The sequence below is a fragment of the Spinacia oleracea genome, chromosome 4 (assembly GCF_020520425.1).
Source record: "Spinacia oleracea cultivar Varoflay chromosome 4, BTI_SOV_V1, whole genome shotgun sequence".
Classification (NCBI taxonomy): Eukaryota; Viridiplantae; Streptophyta; class Magnoliopsida; order Caryophyllales; family Amaranthaceae; genus Spinacia; species Spinacia oleracea.
The window spans coordinates 49,678,066-49,699,882 of NC_079490.1; the positions used below are offsets into that span (position 1 = coordinate 49,678,066).

The 21,817-nt window shown below is 29.8% G+C and overlaps 2 protein-coding genes across 2 annotated transcripts; both read left to right on the forward strand.

Annotated features, from left to right (window-relative positions):
* Nucleotides 1-2,261: 2,261 nt before the first annotated feature.
* Nucleotides 2,262-3,290, forward strand: LOC110800647 (protein FAR1-RELATED SEQUENCE 5-like). The gene is made up of 2 exons (XM_022005956.2): nucleotides 2,262-2,433; nucleotides 2,551-3,290. The coding sequence occupies exons 1-2, from the start codon at nucleotides 2,262-2,264 to the stop codon at nucleotides 3,288-3,290; spliced, it is 912 nt and encodes a 303-aa protein (XP_021861648.2).
* Nucleotides 3,291-19,025: 15,735 nt separating this feature from the next.
* Nucleotides 19,026-21,610, forward strand: LOC110800648 (WPP domain-associated protein). Its single transcript, XM_022005957.2, has 4 exons — nucleotides 19,026-20,252; nucleotides 20,393-20,519; nucleotides 21,105-21,206; nucleotides 21,354-21,610. Exons 1-4 carry the CDS (start codon nucleotides 19,168-19,170, stop codon nucleotides 21,435-21,437), a joined length of 1,398 nt encoding a protein of 465 aa, XP_021861649.1. The 5' UTR covers nucleotides 19,026-19,167; the 3' UTR covers nucleotides 21,438-21,610.
* Nucleotides 21,611-21,817: the final 207 nt, after the last annotated feature.

Sequence of the window (21,817 nt, forward strand, 5' to 3'; positions counted from 1 at the left end):
AACAGCACTAACACTAAAAAGGTAACAGCCGTAACATAAGAAATATAACAACAATTACTCTAAAGTATCATCCCTATACAGCAATACCATATATGTAAGGTAACATCCTCAATACTATGAAAGTACCAGGTATTACGTTTATAAGTAACAAGCATTACTCTTAAAAGTAATATCCTTAAACAGCCCTACAACAATATCTTATTTGTAAAGGTAACAACCTCAATACTACAAAAGTACCATATATTACATTTATAAGTAACATGCTTGATACTAAGATATAATAATTATTATAACATCCCTAATATTATAAGATAACAAAGTAACATCTCTGATACTGATAACAATATCTTATATTCTAGGTAACAGCCGTATAGAAATAACTTATTTTGAAAGTAACATTCCTAACACTAACAAGTAACACATATAAGTTTTATAAGTAATATACTTATTAGTTGAGTGATATCTAGTTAATATTTAGGTAACATTCCTAAAACAATTAAACAACCGAGAATACCTGAAAAAAAGTACCAAACTCTAATCTAATAAGTAACAGAATTAAAACTATAAAAGTAACATCCTTATAAGTTCAGTAATATCTAATTAATGTATAAGAAACATTCCAACACTTTTTAAATAACTAATAAGTAACAGCGCTAACACTAAATAAGTAACAGCCCTAACACTAAATAAGTAACAGCCCTAACATTAGAAATGTAACAAGTATTACTCTTAAAAGTAACATCCCTAAACAGCTCTACAGCAATATCTTATTTGTAAGGTAACAACCTTAATACTATAAAGGTACCAGATATTATATTCATAAGTAACATGCTTAGCATCATATTTTTTTTTATTTAATTCAGCAAATACAGCAAATACAGAAGAAGATAATGAGGATTACTCTGGAAGTTTAGTGGGGCATACTGAATCAAATATAAAAGACTTACTGAAAGTTTACGAAAAGCATGCACGAGCTTGGGGGTTTGCTGTAAGGCTATCTACACATAGACTACATCCTACAACAAGAGTAATGTATGAAAAGTACATTGTATGTAACAAGCATGGCTTCAGATTGAAAAGAAAAGCAAACACTCCTACAGTAACTGAGAAGAAAAAAAAGAAAGGCAAACTTGTACCTGTTACAAGAACAGGATGTGGAGCTCTTATAAGGGCAAAGTTAAATGAAAATGGATTATTTGAAGTGAAAGAGCATGTTCTTGTGCATAATCATCCAATGACTAGAAAGGAATGGCAGCATATGCACAGATCAGAAAGGAACATCACAGAGGAGAAGGCAAAGACAATAGAGTTACTAAATGACAGTGGATTAAAGCCTACACAATCATACAAAGTTATGTGTCATGAAGCAGGAGGTAAAATATAATATTGTATAAGTAACTACAAAATGTAAACAACTAACAATTTTTCTTATTGTAGGGGAAGAAGCTGTTGGACATTCAATAAAAGACCATTTGAACTTTGTTACAAGGAAGAAGATGAAGGAAATTGAGGGTGGGGATGCTCAAAATGTCATTGACAATTTATATAACCTACAATCTGAAGATCCAGGTGTGTTTTTTCGTTTTCGATTAAAAGAAAATGGAAAATTAGAGAGTATATTTTGGAGAGATTCTATTATGAGAGAAGATTATTTAGCCTTTGGAGATGTTACTATTTTTGATACAACCTACAGAACCAACAAGTACAATCTCATTTGTGGGTTTTTTGTTGGCATTAACAATCATTGGAAAACATCAATGTTTGGTTGTTTTTTCCTAGGAGATGAAACAACATAATCATTTGTATGGGTTCTACAAACTTTTTTGAAATCGATGGGACATGTAGCTCCTGTTTCTGTATTTACAGATCAAGATCAAGCAATGTCTAATGCAATATTGAAGGTATGTTTGACATTGACCTTTTCAGTAACATTATTTTCTGTACAAAGTAACATGTCTATAATAAATTAGGTAACATCAATAACAATATAAAAGGTAACATTAACAAGACTTTGAAAGTAACATCTAAATCTGATTTAAAGTAACTTCATAATAAACTTCAGTATTACAGAATAATAAATTTATTTTATCATATTTTCAGGTACTTCCTCAAACAAGACACAGATTATGCCTGTGGCATCTAATACAAAATGCTGTGTCACGTTTTGGTGCATTAAAGCGGGATACGTCTTTCAAGGATGCTTTCAACCACTGTCTAAGTGGATGTGTTAGTGAAGAAGAGTTGAAAGATGCTGGAAAAACATGATAACTACATACAAATTAAGTAACAGTAAGTGGTTTCAACGATTATACAAAATAAAAGACAAGTGGTGTACTGGTTTGAGCAAAGACTTCTTCTCTGCTGGGATATTATCTTCTCAAAGAAGTGAGAGTACTAACAATGCAGTTTGTTTTAAGGCAAACAAAAACACAAGTTTGACTGATTTTTTCAAGATTTTTCAAGAAACTGTACACCGTTGGAGATGAACAGAGAAGCAATGTGAATTTAATTGCACAAATTCAACACCTACATCAGTGTTTCCAATGACAGGATTACTCAAACATGCTTCTGAGGTATACACTCTGACTCTATTTAGGGATTTTGAATTTGAATATGGTGAAGCAATTGGTTCATTTTCAAACATTGTGGCTATGGATGGTTACAAGTTGTATTATGAAGTGTACAAACAGAATGATACAGAATCAAAGCAAAAAGTAACATTTGACGCTGCTGCACAAAGAATAGCTTGTACATGCAAAAATTTTGAGGAAGCTGGATGGTTATGTTACCACTGTATACGTGTGTTACATCTGCACTATATTCCAAAGATTCCTGATTGGTATATAACAAAACGATGGACAAAACAAGCAAATGCAGATTTCTGGAAGAAGATGGATGATACTGCAATATTATCTAGTCAACAAAACAAATTTATCCCTTGGCGTCATAATATGGCACGGAAGTACTATGACTTGATAGTAAGAAGTCAAGGGCAACAAGGAACTAGGAAGATATTAGAGCAAGGTTTTGAAAGAGATTCTAAGGAGGTAGATACATTCAGAAATGAAAATGCTGTCATGGAAGTAACTACAGATGCTAATATTACAGACAGAGTTCCTACTGTTGAAGTACTTGATCCAGATAGAGTTAATACAAAGGGAAGAAATAAGAGAGGAAAAGGGCATTTTGATAATGCTTTGAAAAAGAAAAGAGGAAAGGGATCAAAGAGTAATTCAACAGAGTATGGTACTACAACTCCAGCTTTTACAACACCGGCACGTTTATTTTAAACATTATTTCATTTATTTTATTTAAAAGAACTTGTTTGAAAGTTTGTGAGAATTTAATTTAACATTATGTAATCATCAAAGTAACAGTTTTTGGTTTAATTATGGATATGTTTTTTACAAAAAAATTTATATTCAAAGTAACATTTCTATAGGTTAAGTAACCCTCCTGAAACTGTTTAAGTAACAGACTAATCACTTCAAAGTAACAGCCTTAACAAGGGAAAAGTAACAGCCTAGACAAGGGAAAAGTAACAGCCTCAACAAGGGCAAAGTAACAGCGTTAAAAAGAAAAAGTAACAGCCTTAACAAGGAAAAAGTAACAACCTTATCACTTGAAAAGTAATAGCCTTAAAACTATAAAGATCCTACAATTTAACATTCCTAAAAGGTAACAGCCTTAACAAAAGAAAGTAACAGCCTCAACAAGGGAAAAGTAACAGCCTTATCACTTGAAAAGTAACAGCCTTAAAACTATAAGGTACCATCCTACAATTTAACATTCCTATAAGGTAACAGCCTTAACAATTTAAAGTATCTGGCATTACTCTTACAGGTAACATGGATGAAACTTAATCAAATTTAAAAAACATAATACTAAATTCAACATACAATACACTTAAATTCCAAATACCAAATATACTTGATCAAATTTAAAAACATAATACTAAAATACTAAATTCATAATTTACATCTTCACCTGGTACTATTAATTACAAGCTTGTACAACTTGATTTTTGTCGATGGAAAATTGACTTAAGCCTGAAAAAATAAAGATAACGAAAAATGTAATTAATAACCATAACAATTATAAAAACAACACAAGTAACATTTAATAAATATAATAAGTATCACATACAAAGCATTACAGTAACTATGGTGTTGAATGAGAGGTAACCCTATTGGTGTTCTATCCCCATCCAAAGTCATCCTCTGGAAATACAGAATTTGAAGTAACAGAACACAACCAGAAACATAATTTTGAGTGTTTTTGAAATTCTTCAAACTTGAAACAAGGCTCAAAAGCACATTTTCGCACCAATTGTATTCCTTAAACAAGTTAACATTCTCCATTGCACGAACAAGTTTAAGATCTATTGTTCGATTGGTTGTTGGAGCAAAAAATATAGCCATCACATACATCACAAAAATCCTTTTAAAATCATCCTTTCCTTCCAAAACCTTCCTTCTTAACTCCTCCATTTTATGATCATTAAGAAGACTATGAGTAAATAGCTTATAAACTTGAGTAACAGCAATATCACCTTTCTTCACCCCAAACATATTCCTCCATTTATCTCTCAAAACATTACCCACGTGTCTTCCCACAACAGGAACAGATTTATTCCCTATAGGAATCCCAAAAACATCATGCACATCTAAATCTTGAAGTTGAAACTCGTTTTCCCCATTTATACGAAATGTTGGCCCATTCATTACATCCAAATGAAATCTAAGACAAAACCAGCGAAGCGTATCTCTAGGCAGCTTTGTCAACTTGATATGAAAAATATCCCCAAAACCTATTTCAGTAACAGCACGCTTCTGATTATCATTTAGAAGGGTAATCAAATGTGTCAAACCATGGGGTGTACATCGAGCAACAATATCAGCAGAACTGCAATTATAAAACAAAGGTAACTACTTCAAAACTAAAAAGTAATAAAACAATTAACAAAAAACTGCAACTTATATTTTAATCACTTACTTAGCAAAATGCTGTCCTTCTTCTAGGAGAATAACCTTTTGCTTTTTTGATCTTGATTGAATTTTCAAGTCCTTTTTTGCATTTGAATTTAATTTTGGTCTACCTCTTGTAGAATTATTAGTTCCTTGGATGTTAGATGTTACACTGGAAAAAAATAAAAAATAAAAGTAAAAGTAACATTAATATAAAATAGAAAGTAATTCTCAAATCACACTAAAGTAACAACAATAAAAACTAGAAAGTAACAACTACAAAAATAGAAAGTAACAACAATAAACTAGAAAAGTAACAAGTATCAGATTACTAATATAATGTTTACTAACTTTTTCAAAACAGAAAAAAGCAAAAGGTAACATTTAGCATGCATCTGAAATAACATGTACAATAAAACAAGGTAACATCTTTAATGTATACACAGTAATATTATAATGCATTTAGGAAACATATATAGTTCATATAAGGTAACATCAATAAAACAAATATGACATGTATATAACTTCATCAATATAGCTTAGTTCACTTCTAACATGCATATAAAGTAACTCATTTAATAATTAAAAGTAACAACTACAATACAGAAAAGGTAACATGTAGAACACACACCATAAAAAATAAACGTAACAGTGACTAACATATAAAAGTAACTCTAAAAAATATTAAAAAATACATACTTAGAATTATAGCCTTCATCTTCATCATCATCTTCAATATTTATAACATCTGGTGTTTTGCTTTCTAAATTTTCATTGTTGTCTGTAAAGTGAAATCAATTACATTAATAAGTAACAGATTTTACAGATTAACAAGAATTGAATTTTTCAAATTTTTGAGAATTAAAAAAAGGACCAAATTGTAAGATAAATCAAAACTTCAAATGGATTCAATTATGTAAATCAGAATCAAATAAGTGAACAATTCACAATGAAATCAGATAAACAATTTCGAAATGTAAACAATTCGCAATGTCATCAGATAAACAATTTCGCAAAAAAATTAGGGTAAGAAAACACAATAAACTAACCTTCATTGAACACACATTGCCTCTTCTTCTTATAAGGACCATCAGTAACATGCTTTATTCCCATTGTCGACGAACAAAGTGTGCAGAGATTATATATTTAGTGCGGAAAATTTCAACCGTAAAATGAAAAAACAGAAGAAGAAGAAAAACGAAAAAGGAGAAGAAGAAGAAGAAGAAATGATTTGCATTATGTCAGGAAGATAAATAAAACAACATTAAAAAGGAAAAAAATTGCCACGTAACAAATAACTGTAAAAAAGAAAAAAGTATATTAACTGACACGTGGCCTTAAGTTTAAAAGTAACATCACTAAGTGAAAAAGTAACATCAATTAAGAAAAATTATTACCAGGTAATAAAAAATTGTCAACCAAACAGAGTAACATCCCAAAGCAAATAAGGTAACAGCTAATATTCTAATAACATTTTAAAAACATTTGGTCTTCAATCTTATAAGTACCTGGTCTTAAACTTATAAGTACCTGGTCTTAAACTTATAAGTAACATGAAAAGCACCTGCAAGTATCAAGGACATTCAGCAGTAAAAATTTGTAAACCAAACAGAGTAACATGACTAAGAATAAAAGGTAACAGCCCAAAGAAAATGAAGTAACAGTGATTATAAGTAACTGGAAAAAAAATATTTATAAGTACCTGGTCATTTTAAAAATATTTGGTCTTAACCTTATAAGTACCTGGTCTTAAACTTATAAGTAACTAGAAAAGCACCTGCAAGTATCAAGGAGATTCAGCAGTAAAGACTTGTAAAACAAACAGAGTAACATGACTAAGAATAAAAGGTAACAGCCCTAAGTAAATGAAGTAACACCGATTATAAGTAACAGATAAAGCACCTGCTCTTAACCTTATAAGTAACAGGAAATGCACCTGTTCTTAACCTTTAACTACCAGGTCTTAACCTTATAAGTAGCAGGTTTTATTCAACTTTCAAATATTAATTTAATATATGTCATTAAATTAGATGCCTTTAATTATAATGGTAACAGTAATCACAATAAAAAGTAATTTTACTTATAGTAATAGTAACACTAAATCATATAAATGGTAACACAGAAAAGAAATTATATTTCACACAACACACAACTGATTGTTTGCTTAATACTAATCACACAATTGTTTAAACTTTGAAATCTAAATCAACAACTAATTGTTCCTTTTAAAAACTAAACACACAACTAATTGTTTGGTTAAAAACACCTATCTAAAATCGGAACTACATGGTACTTTCATTGTCAGTAACAGCATTGTCATTAGGTTCAGAAGTTTCTGCATTTGAAGATTCTTCCTCATTGAAATCATTGGAGACATCAGAAGTTTGTGATTCAACACCATCATTGGCAAGCTTTTTCTTCCGTTTTTCAACCCTCTCAGCTGCTAAAAGCTTCTTGTTTTCTTCTGCAATCTTCTTCTCCTTTGCAGCAATTATCTTCTCATCCAATAAAACAAGCGACAGAACTTGTGCCCTTTGAGAATTAAATTTCTTAAGCTCTTCCAACAATTCTGTCCTCTTAGCATTTAAATCGCTCAGCATAAGCGCAGCAGCAATTTCAGCACGACAAAGCCTTCGTTTTGTTTGCTACAGAATAGAAAAAAACATCTATGTTAGTAATCAAGTAACCAACATAAAACATAAACATAAAATATGAATATATTATAACATAAAATATAACACTTACCGTTAATAAATTGTTAAATTCAAATGGCTCTCCTTGATACTTGCAACAATGAATCATAGTAAAGACACCACAATCATGGGTGTACACTTTAGTAGTCCAAGGAAAATGAATAACTTTGATTTCAAAATCAATCAACTTTGATCCTTCAGAATGTCCCTTTGAATTCAAATACATTCCCATATATTTTCTCTGAAAATAGAATAAGAATCAATAAATGAGTATTAAACAAGTAACACATAAAACAACAAACAGTAACATGTGAATAGTTGAAAGGTAACAGCCACATAACAAACATAGTAACAGTTTATTATTCTAACTTGTATAATGCATATGAAGTAACAAACTATGAAGTAACATCATCAGTAACATGTATAGTGCATATGAAGTAACATCATCAACAGAGCTAAAGTAACATTACAGTGCATATAACCTAACATCATCAATACAGCTAAGGTAACGTCTAAGATGAGTATCAAGTAACATCATCAATACAGTTAAGGTAACTTATCATGCATATCAAGTAACATCATCAATACAGATATGGTAACTTCTAAAATGAAAATCAAGTAACATTTTCCGTACAGAAAAAGTAACATATAAAATATATATGAAAATCTACAGTAAAACAAGAGAAACTAACCAAGTAACACACTATTTCGAAGAATTCATTGTTTTCATCAAAGGATGGATAAACTCGGTTATCTAAGTAGTCAATTGTAAGGGCTTGAAAATTAATTGCCACACATGAAAAATGAAGATCATAGAGAATTGGAACAAACACCTGAAAAAAAACAGACATAACATCAGTAAATAAACATCCAAAAATAAAACAAAAATTAAAACCAGATTTGAAATAGAAACTTACTAAACCACAATCTTTGATATTTGGGGCATGATGTTGTGCTGATATCCACAAATCCCAAGAATCAAAAATTTCTTTAATTAATTCATCAGTCTCTTCTACTTTGTTTTTTACAAGTTTAACTACAACTTCCTACATAAAAATAAAATAAATTAGTAACTAAAAACACAAGATTGATATATAAACTTTTATGAGGCAGAAAGATTACCATGTAAGACAAACCAAAGAAGAATCTGGGATCACCTTCAATACCTTCTAGAACAAGGTATTCAGAATTATTTAACAGCATAAAGTAACAGTCTAAAATACGATTGGCTATCATTTTATTGGGTAGCAATGTCAGCATATCTTCTCTATTCACAAAGTATTCAGGAGTATACCAAACAAGAATTTCACTGTTTCAAAAATGTAACAAGACGTTAGATATATTGAAAAACATTATACAATATAAGTGAAATAACCAAAAATACAAAAAAAGTAATTTCAATTGTGTAACTGAAGTAATCAGAAATACAAAAAAAAGTAACTCCATTAGCAACAATTTATTATTCTAACTTCTATAGTGCATATAAAGTAAAAAACATATGAAGTAACATTATAAGTAACATGTATAGTGCATATGAAGTAACATCATCAACAAAGAAAAAGTAACATTATATAAAACATATGAAGTAACATCATCAACAGAACTAAAGTATAGTTTATTATTCCAACTTGTATAGTTCATATGAAGTAACAAACATATGAAGTAACATCATAAGTAACTTGTAGAAAGAATATGAAGTAACATCATCAACACAGGTAAAGTAACATTACAATTCATATCAAGTAACATCATCAATACAGCTAAGGTAATTTATCATGCATATCAAGTAACATCATCAACACAGGTAAAGTAACATTACAGTTCATATCAAGTAACATCATCAATACATCTAAGGTAATTTATCATGCATATCAAGTAACATCATCAACACAGGTAAAGTAACATTACAGTTCATATCAAGTAACATCATTAATACAGCTAAGGTAATTTATCATGCATATCAAGTAACATCATCAACACAGGTAAAGTAACATTACAGTTCATATCAAGTAACATCATCAATACAGCTAAGGTAATTTATCATGCATATCAAGTAACATCATCAACACAGGTAAAGTAACATTACAGTTCATATCAAGTAACATCATTAATACAGCTAAGGTAATTTATCATGCATATCAAGTAACAACATCAATACAGATAAGGTAACTCCTAAAATGAAAATCAAGTAACATCTCAAATACAGAAAAGATAACATATAAAATATATATGAAGTAAATCTAGAGTAAAACAACAGAAACTAACCAGAAATACAAAAAAGTAACATCATGAATAACATAAATAACATGAAATAAATATAAAAATATAGTATAAATTAAAACTTACGAATGGTCATATTTTGAACACAGATCCACCATCGCAAAATCAGTAACCTCTAGCCTTAGTTTCTGCATTCCACTTGCTAGTTTTTTGTTGCTGCGTATAAATTTGGAGACGAGCTGTACATCACAGTAATTATTTCCACAATCAATGTTGCATCCCAGGTTTAAATCTTCAATGTTCATGTCATTCAAATGCTCACCCCTGTCATTGAGCGATAGGGCATTTGTTGAAAACTTTAATTTCATTAGTTTCTCATATTCTTCTAGTGAATGACCACAAACAAAGAAATTCATCTTTTCTCTTCCCTTTTTCTTAGTTGCAACCTTGTCAATCACCTTTCCAGTAACACCAGTTGGCTTTGAAATAGACACAGGAACAGGAGTAGAGAAAGCTGGCTTAGCCATAACCACAGGAGAAGGTTGGGAGATAATAGGGATTACTTCAGCAACATCATCAGTAACTTGAATATCTCTCTGCAACTTTTTCAGAATATTCCTTGATGTTTCTGATGTACATTGAACTGAAACTATTTTGTCAAGCACTTCAACGTTCTCCTCAATATTCTTTTCAGCAGGTGCTGCAGCATTAACAAATTTCTCTCCCACTGAAGGAACTTTAAAAGTAACAAACTTCTCAGCACCTTCATCATCAATCTGCTCAGGAATTTCAGCACTAACAATATTCTCAAGAAATTCATCACTGATAGTCTTCTCGGGAGATTCAGCAGTAACAACCTCCTAAACAAGTGATACAATACATATCAATAAGTTTTGATATAGCAAATTAATGCAGCAAAGAATAGATGTATATGTTGTAAGTACTTAATAAACAAGGTATAATATAACATAAAGATACAAATAAAACGTTTAACAAGTAACACTAAATTATATCAAAGGTAACAAGTGATATCCATATGAAGTAACATTAAAATAAAACAAAGGTAACAAGTGATATCCATATGAAGTAACATTAAAATAAAACAAAGGTAACAAGTAAAATCTATATGAAGTAACATTAAAAATATAACAAAGGTAACAAGTAAAATCCATATGAAGTAACATTAAAAATATAACAAAAGTAACAAGTAAAATCCATATGAAGTAAAATTAAAATAAAACAAAAGTAACAAGTAAAATCCATATGAAGTAACATTAAAATTAAACAAAGGTAACAAGTAAAATCCATATGAAGTAAAATTAAAATATAATTAAGGTAACAACTGATATCCATATGAAGTAACATTAAAATAAAACAAAGGTAACAATTCAGAAGTAATAACCTTCCGTTGAAAATGTTCTTTCTGAACAGGTGCATCACCAATATTAACCCTTTGAACAATAGGTTCAGCAGTAAACTCCATTGTAGTAGGTCCAGGATTCAAGGTTGTAATATCCAAATCCAAATCAGTTTCAAAAATTTGAGACATTGTTACATTTCCAACTAAGGTATCTAACTCCTCAGAACAAACATCCTTGACACCTAAATAAAGGAAATAAGAAAAGTAATCAAAGACATATCAAAATAATAACATATTAAACCTATATAATAATACAAATTTAACATGAAAAATAAATAATAACAACAATTACCTCCTGATTTCAAAAGATCCCCAATCTCTATGTTATCATGCAATTCAATTTCATCCAATTGGGAATTAGCAAATATTTCAAATGAAGGCATGGCTTCTGTAAGCTCCTTCATTCTATAGAACTGTGCAATAGCCTTATCAACAGAAGCTTGAACAACAGGATCAGAAAAGAAAATATCTGATTGGGAAAGTTCTGGAGATTTATCATGTCCTACAAAAATATTCATATTAAGTAATATTAATTAAATAACTACTAACATGTATAAGAAGTAACACAATCTATATTAAAAAGTAACATGTACAATAAAGGAAATTAATATCTCGAATACAGAACAGGTAACTTGTAATATACATATTAAGTAACACATTCCTTAATAAAAGGTAACATGTAGCATATATAAGAAGTAACATCCCCAACACAGCAAAAGAAACTTCTAATATATATATGAAGTAACACTTTCAATAAACAACAGAATCATGTAACTTGAAAAAGAGGTAACATCTATCATAAATGAGAAATATTTTTTTGATTAAAGAAAAGATAACTTATATATGTATATGAAATATGACATTTTTAAAAAATGGTAACATGTATAATGCATAGAAGTAACACCATCAATACTGCTAAGGTAACATATATAATGCATAAAAGTTGTATCATCAATACAGCTAAGGTAACATGTATAATAAATACAAAGTAACAGAATCATTACAGCTAAGGTAACTTCTAACATCATCACTTAGATATAAGTTAACTATTAAGAATTTCAGAATAAAGAAAATACTGCAAATAAAACATATTATGTAACATATAATTACTAACCAGACTCCTGTTTTTCTCCCACAGCATCAGATTTCATTTCTTTTGATGAAAATTTCATCAAATCTACATGGTTATCAAACTGATATGAAAACAACTGCATATCTCTCTTCATCAACATATATCGTTCTTGTACAGCCTAAAATATGAAAGTAAAAAAGAAAAGAAATGAACACATGTTAGGAAAAAAAAAATTTAATGATAAGATAACTAGTAAAATACATATAAAGAAAATTTAAATAAATATAAAGTAACACCAACCTATAAATAAGGTAACTAGTAAAAAGGAAAAAGGTAACAACATATATATACAACAACAACAAGTAACAACTAAACTCAGTTAAATAAAAGTTCAAAAAGTAATATATAACAAACTTACATCCTTAGCCAGATCAGTTATTTCATCATCTGTCATGATATGAGGAGGTAAATAAAAAACAACACGACGTTCAGAACTATCATCAACCGGTTTGAATGAAGGAATAGGAATGTTGATTTTTTGTTGAGGAATTGGAATGTTGACTTCAACATCATCTTCACAATCATCTTCAACAGCCCTAACATCAGCAGCATCAACCATATCTTCAACAACATCTCTCTCTTGTAACAGAACTTGCTTTTTAGTAATCGGATACACCTTCTTTTCCAAAAGCCCAAGTCCATATGATCCCCCTTCAAGTTCTAGCCTCTCACGAACTCTCTCATCAGACCAATGCTTAACTAGAGGTAGAGATGTAGGCTGCGATTCACCTCTAAACTTCAGCCTATGAAAATACATTAGCTGAAGTAACAGTATACATCCACCAACATATGACCGAGTATCATCATAGTTAGCCAGAGAATTTGCCAGACAATCTAGCACATACCCACACCAATTATATTGGGAAATCTCCTGAACATTTTCAACAAGCTTGAATATAGCAAACTTCACAGTTGTGCTTGGATTAGGGGCTAAGAAAGAAGCCATTGCAAATACAACGAAGAGTCTTTTGAACAATTCATCTGATTTCAAAAAAAAAATATCAGTGAATACATTAAACTACAGACAACAAAATATCATGATAGTAACCCTAGAGACAACAATAAACATATGTTAAAATATTAGTAACAGAAACTAACATGAAAAGTAACACTAGAAATAATTAAAAGTAACATATAACATGCATCTGAAATAACATCTTCAATATAAAAAGGTAACATTTATAAAGTAACATTTATTGTACATATAAAGTAACATCGTCAATAATGCTTTATGTATATTCTAACATGCATAAAGTAACATCATCAATATAAATAAGGTAACATGTATTGTTAATATAAAGTAACATGTATTTTGCATATGATGTAACACATTCTTTAAAAGAGATAAAGAACATATATCAGAAGTAACATCTCCAATACAGCAAAAGTAACTAAAAATATATATATAAAGTAACATCTCCAAAACAGGAAAAAGTAACATGGCACACAAATATAAAGTAACAATTGATGTAAATAAAAGTAACACATTTAAAGAAGTATAAATCAATAAATAAACAAGTCTTACCAGCATTTGGCAAAGTTGTAAGTTGCCTTTCCAACATTGCCAATGTGATTTCCTTATCAACAGCAAAGTAATTTCTCCAAGTTTCTTTAATATGACTGTCTTCTTTAACATTATAAGTAGGAACAGGCAAAGGTCCAAGAGGTAACAAAAACATGTCATGGACATCTTCTTCAGTCACTTGAAATTCCTTCCCAGCAGATATACGCAATAACCTAGCATTGCATACAAATCTCTTGCATAACCAGCGTACCATATTCCGTGGCATCTCAATCATTTTGATTTCCATTAACCCACCAAAACCAAGTTCTTTGACAGCAGCCTTCTTAGCATCAGACATTGTTTTGAACAAGCTAACAAGCCCTCGTGGCCTACAACGTAAAACAATATCTTGCCTGCAATTTAAAACAAAAACTAAGGACTAATATAATAAAAGTAGAAAGCAGAAGAAGGAAAAACATAAATTTAAAAAGAAGAACACCATTATTATAAAAAGTAACACAATACTTATTAAATATGCAGGAACAGTACTATTAAAAAGCAGAAAAAGTAACACCATAAAAAGATTGGAACTGCTTCTTAAAAATTTTAATGTACAAAAACTTACGTTTTCTTAATTGGAACTTCCTTATTGATAACAGCTAAATCTTTAGAATTTTCTCCCTTCACTACTTGAATACTCTTAGACCCCTTTTTCTTCGAAGCTAAATCAACAACATTTTGCGGTTGAATAATCAGCGCAGAATTAGGATCAACAGGAACTCGAGTTGAAGATCTCAACTGCTTCCTTCCCTTAGATGGTGAATCAGATGTGCCCTCTTCCTTCACAAGGTTTTTACTTCTAGGTCTCTTCTTGGATTCCTCAGGATTTGCAGACTGAGGACTTTTATTTGCCCGGGTTACCTTCTTCGAACGAATTTGTTTTGGAAGGGACTTCAAAAGAGGGCGAGGACGGGGACACTTTCCATCATTATTATTCTCATTGTTATCCTCGGGAACATCATTATTCTCATTATTAGCCTCAGGAACATCATTATTAACCTTATCAATCTCAAAATCATCAGCAACAGCAGCAGATTTGGGTTTGCCATCTCCTTTGGACTTGTGTAAACCCATCAAAATATCTGATACAACATTTGCAATGTTCTCTTGGGCTTTCCTATTAGCCTCCTTTCGAGAAATTTCTGCAAGAACAATAACAAGTAACATCTTCATTACACTAAAGGTAACTAATATAATCCTTACAAGTAACCATTGAAAACACTAAAACAACTAACATGGAAATGAATGTTAAGTAACACAGTCATAAGACCAATTAACATGTAGCATGAATGAGAAGTATCATCTTAAATACAACAAATATAATGTGAATTTAAATATAAGATAACTGTATAAAAGTAACATCATCAATAATGCTAGATAACATGTATAGTGCATATAAGGTAACATCATCAATTCAGATAATATAACTTCTAACAGGCATATCAAGTAACATTATCAATACAACAGAGGTAACATGTAGCATATCAAACATCACATATAAGAAGTAACATCTTCAATACAGAAAAAGTGATTAAAATACATATCAAACATCACAAAGTAACTTCTATTATGTACACAAAGTAACATCTTTAATAGAGGTAAGGTAACTTCTAACATGCATATAAAGTAACAATTTCAATAAAACAAAGTAACATCTCAAATAGAGCAAAAGTAACTTATAATATATATATCAAGTAACATAAAAATTAAACAACAATAACATATAAGATTCATTTTAGAATTACCTTTAAGCTTTGGATCCACATCTTTAACTCGAGTATCAACAACTGGATCATTATCTACAAAACACAACAAAAATGTTATATAAAAAGAAAGTAATTAGAACGACGAAGAAAAGTAACATGTCAAATAAATAAAGGTAACAAAGCAAAAAATGCATATGAATTATCACATTTGCAAACAGAAGTAACTTCTATTATGTATACAAAGTAACATGTTCAATAGAGCTAAAGTAACTTCTAACATGCATATAAAATAACAATTTCATAAAAAAGTTAACATGAAGTAACAAATTCAATAAACAAAAGTAACATAAAGAATAAAACAAAGTAACATCTACAATACAGAAAATGTAACTTGTAATATGAATATGAAGTAACACATTATTAAAAAAAGATAACATCTAGCATATACGAGAAGTAACATCTCAAATAGACCAAAGTAACTTATAATATATATATATCAAGTAACACAAAAATTAAACGACAATCACATATAAGATTCATTTTCGAGTTACCTTTAAGCTTTGGATCCACACCTTTAACTTGAGTATCATCAAGTGGATCATCACCTACAAAACACAACAAAAATGTTATATAAAAAGAAAGTAATTCGAACAACGACGAAAAGTAACATGTCAAATAAATACAGGTAACAGAACAAAAAACGTCAAAATGAATAGAAATTATATATAAAATGATTACTATCATATTCGTAACACAATCTAGACACAAATAATCAAAAGGAACCTATGTTACTAAGTAACGAAGTTAGGGTTACTGCAAATTAAAAACATAAAATTGAAATAAAATAAAGTCGAATTTCCAGAAATTGAAGTAGAAATTGAAGTAATACCAGAGTTTTTGGCGTCATTAAGTGCAGGAGTCACAATAGAACTTGTTTGATTATCAACAACAAGAACTTCAGTACCATTACCGTCATCATCAAACACAATTCTCACCATGATTAGAGATGATGATAATGAAAATTGAACAAAGAAGTAAAAGCAATTGAACGAGAATAATGAAATCGACACTCGAACAGAAATGATTAAGAGAAGAGAGAAAATGTCGAAGAAAAAATGGCGAAAAGAGAGAACAAAAGGGGAAGATGAAAGAGCGGTTTCTGAAATTGAAACAGAAGGAGGATTAATATAGAGAACCGAAGCAGTTACTTAGCAGTTAACTTCCGCCAAAATGTTAAAAATTGCGATATTTGCGCTCCGTTAACTTCCCGTTAACGGGCCTCATTCAGCTGGCCCAAATTCTTATGTGTGAACTGGTCTCACCATCAAGTTGATGGTGAGGACAATCTCATATAAGAATTTGGGAATAATCAAAAGGTTGGATTAATAACAGAAAATCGTCGAAAGGTTGGATTATTTAATGTAATTTTTTCTAACTAAAAAACTAATAATTATTTACCAAACATGCACTTTTACACGACACAACTATATACAACCAATTATCAAATCATCTTTTACAATGAGCTAACAACTTGTTACTAAACAAGACCAGAGTTTTGAGGCAAGAACCTCTATTTGGAGTATTTGGTTGAGAGAAAATTGAAAGAGAGTTTTCAATTTGGATCTTAATAACTATGTTTGTAAAGCTACTATAGAAGTCCTTACAAACTGGAATCATTAAAGGCCACAAAACAAAGTCAACCTTTAAGAAAATCCTCATTTAAATTCAACACTTAATACATACTAGATAAAATCCAAATAATAAAATCTAACTAATGAAAATCAAAGGAAATAAAATTTGTAAATAAAATCACTCATGAGTCATCGTAATGTAATGATCTTCAACACGTGCAAAGACCAATTGCTACTGACTCCCTGACTACTCACCAAACTATACATTTGTAAAGATGGATTTTCGTAGGATCAATAGAAATAACCCTGACCAACAAAAAAAAGTAAATCACGTAATCAACAAAAGCTGGGTACAAACCAAGCTATGCCAACTAGCAACCTGACATGATCATTAACTAATAACATAATTAATCACATGAAAGCAATCACCATATCCAACAAGTGAAAAACCAAGACTCTAATCTAGTTATTTGACCACTTGACCACTTGACACTTTGACACTAAACTCTCATTTAATAGAGTAGGTAAAGTAACCAAAATGGTTGTTCAATATTGGCACATATTACAAAGAAAACATGACAACAGATGAGACTTCAAAATCCAAAAAATAGTTGAGATTTTGAACTAAAAGGGGAAGTGTTGATCAATACTTTCTATTAAATTGGGCTCTTCACATTACAAAATCATGAAATAACTAATTTGAATATTTTAATAAACTTTAAAAGTACTTTTTCGCTCTTTTTAAAATCACTTTATATAGATTTTTTTTTAAATTCTCCCCAGAAAATGATAATTAAATTAATATTTACTCAAATACATAAAGTTATTATAAATATAATTTAAATTAATAAAATAATATTTATAAAATGAATAAAAATATAGGGACTCCACTTTGCGCCACCAAACTCCTACAACGTTGCTTTGATCAACTTTTAGTGATGCTTTTCAACATTAACTAAGAGTAAAAGTAGAAGTAGTTGGGGTGAAAATGGAGGAGGAGAGAGGTGGGAGCTAGAATAAAGAAGTAGAAAAAACATCTAAATAAATTTGTGTACTCCCATGTTTGAAATGATTGTGGGCTTGTGGCCAATAAATTGTTCAATACCTATGTGCATTTTTGGAATCAAAAGGTCTTGTGCGCACAAGGTGTACAATAAATTTATTGTACACCAAGATAACTTTAACCCTTTCTTTTGTAACTTTAGCCTAGTTTTGATTAATTTTTATATTAGTAAAAAAAAATTGATAGATAAATATTTTAAAGGGTTAAATAATTAATTTTATACATTATTAGTGATTTTGAAGAAATAAGTTTTACTAAAATGAAAAAATTTATCATTGAAAAATAGATAAACTTTTACATATATATGCTTAACTTTTAAGCATTTTAAGTTAACTTTTACTCCAGTGTACAATATTTATTGTACACCCATTGTAAATAAGAATTTGTGTTTTGGAATTGGACCATGTACCTATGACTCTTGAGTAGGAAAAAAATATTCTTTTTCTTGAAAAATCCATCATCAATATTCAATATTATTTTAGGAAATTAGGTGGGAATTTTAGTCCCTCGTTGAAATGGTAAAAAATACTAACGTTTTTGGCGTTAAAAGATCAATGTCACTAGTTTTTTGGATCTTAACTACAAAAAAAAATCATGTAACAAAATAACTAGACACTATTCTTGTTTAAATTATAAAAAAAATAAAATTCAGAGTATTCTTCCAAAAAAATTCATTTCAATTTGCTGATATCATATTCAAATTAATATCAATTTTCAATCACATTTAATAACTTTGTAAAGTCGATATTTTTTAAAGCTAATTTTAAGAAAATGGATGAGTTCTTCATGGAAGTTGATAATAAATTTAGAGTATCCATGGAAGATTCAACAATGATGTGCATGTTGCATTCGGCGATGAACAAGGCACACGCGAAAGTTGAATCAAAGGAAGGTGTAATCGAGAGACTAAACGAGCAGTCAAAATTCTACGAATTAGCCATCATTCAATTAGAAGCATGCTTAATGTTTGTACAAGAGGAGGAAGGTAATTACATACTTGAAACAACACATAACAGACTTTTATTTGAATTGTTAGAAATGAAGGATAAATTTATAGAAAGATTACAAGAAACAGATGATGCAATAGCCGAAAAAGATAAGGAAATGAACGAAAGGTTTGAAAATGAATCTAGATTACGACAAATATTGGAAGCTAAAGAGAAGGAATTACAATTTTATAAACAATGTAAAGATAATAAAACTGATGGAAGATTGAATGGAGAATGTGAGTTAAGTTTAGATGAATATATTGTCGAGAACTCCATCAAGGAAGATATATACATGGACCTTTTCGGAGAAACATTTAAAGAAATGATACTATATGATCAAGAAAAGATTGCTTGTGAATTAATTAATGTCACTAAGGAGGGTACTTTTCGTTCAAATCAAGTGGAGGCCATGGAACATATATATATTTCTGAGTCAAATACTTACATACAAAGATTTAATCCAGAGGAAGCGAAAACTATTTCCTTGGAAGAAAAAATGCCAAATTTATGGAATTTAGAATTTATGGATTATAAATATAATTTTGTTATAAAAGAATCTATTCAGTGGTGCACACTTTTAGAAGCTATCAAACAGTGTGGAGTTTTATTTACAAAGGTTCCTAAAATCTCCCATGGTAAAATAATTGAGAGCTTAATTAAAGAACTTAAATCTCTATTAAGCGATTTCGGAATCGAGATGAGTATAGATTGTCAAGGAAAAATGTTACTAGCTTATGAAACAAATAAGACGATGGATCTTCCGGCTATCACATTCGATAATGATATTCCATGTATTCAAGATGTTCTTGACATGATAATAAACACTGGAGTTTTGATTCAAGAGAAGATGAATCTAAGTAATTCAAGGTATGTATATTTCTCAAATTAATATCAATATTCTATTACACACGTCCCAGGGATTTTTTTTATACAACCGGTTATAACTTTTAACCGTCTATACTGAAAGTGTCATTAATAATTAATTATTTACCAATGTCATATTTCAGATTGGATAAGTTAAATAAGCAAGTCAAGATTTTAACTCAACAAATTATATCTGTTAAGAGACAAAATTTGGTATATAAGACTGCTTTTATACAAAGATGCCAGAATCTCCACAAGGCTGAAATTGAGGTATAACTATGCTTAGATGAACCTAGCTAGTTCGTCATGTTATATTTTACTTTGCATATGAACTAAATTTCATTGATGAAAAGTTTTACATCTGCCTCTATTCCTTAATATTCTACTCATTGTTTAGGTGTTTCTACTAACTTGTACTTAGTATTTTATTCTATTTTCTATAAACATCGTTTACGATTCCGTCTTATCCTTTTCGCCTAGTAATTAATTACACTTTTTACCCACCATTCTCTTACTTTATTCATATTTTTCTGTTGAAAATTATTTATATATATAGTACAACCCAAAGTCCCTAAGAGCTACATATAAAAACTTAAGAAGTAAAAAATGGAAATAATAACTTATATTGAACAAATTACACCAATCACATGCATTCATAAATTAATTCCAACTTTCTCTTTTTTTGTTTGAGGGAAAATTAATTCCAACGTAGGAAATGCATTAAATAGTTATATGTAACTCTTATATTTGCATATATCATTACCCCATATGATCGTCCTCATTTTTAGTACATCTCTCTTACTTTATTAATTACTATACATAGATAGGTGATTTATTTTTAACTTTGATATTTAGGTTGATATTCTTGGGGATACAGTGGATTCTTTAACAAGTCTACTCAAAAGAATATACTCGACATTGGATCACTACTCAATAGTACTTCAAAATTTCCCAGAGGTAAGTAATGTACGTACTCTATATGCATGGTTGATCGTAAGACATTATTCATTTTTGTTTTCAAAAAGTGCAATATGCACTCATATGCCTTACGCTGTATGGACTTTTTTAACTAATCAAAATTTATTTTATATCATTAATTTGCAGGTTTGCAATATGCGGATTTGGATTAAAAAGTTAATTTTCTTTGAGGATGATACAAATATAAAACTGTCCGCCTATAGTTTCTGAAAAAAGAAAGTACGTGGTTGAAAAGTAACATTATAATGTTCAAGGTATCCCCAAACTTGAGTTTCTTTTCCATAATGTCTACTTTTACCAAACACCACTCTCAAATGGCTGGTAATGGATGACAATGAAGAAAATGAGATTCTTTACGTGAACTAACATTATATTTCCGCGGATACGAGTCGGCGTATGAGTTTTGTTACATGTTTAGATTACAAATTCCTACCTATTATAACCAAACACGTGACACGAAAAATTAGGAATAAACCATATTAACTTCCCTTAATCAGATGTTAAATAAAATACTAGAGTATTATTTTGTTTAGTATGCAATTTAAAAAAATTATTGCTTAACCATAAACTTTTTACAACCAAAAAGCCAT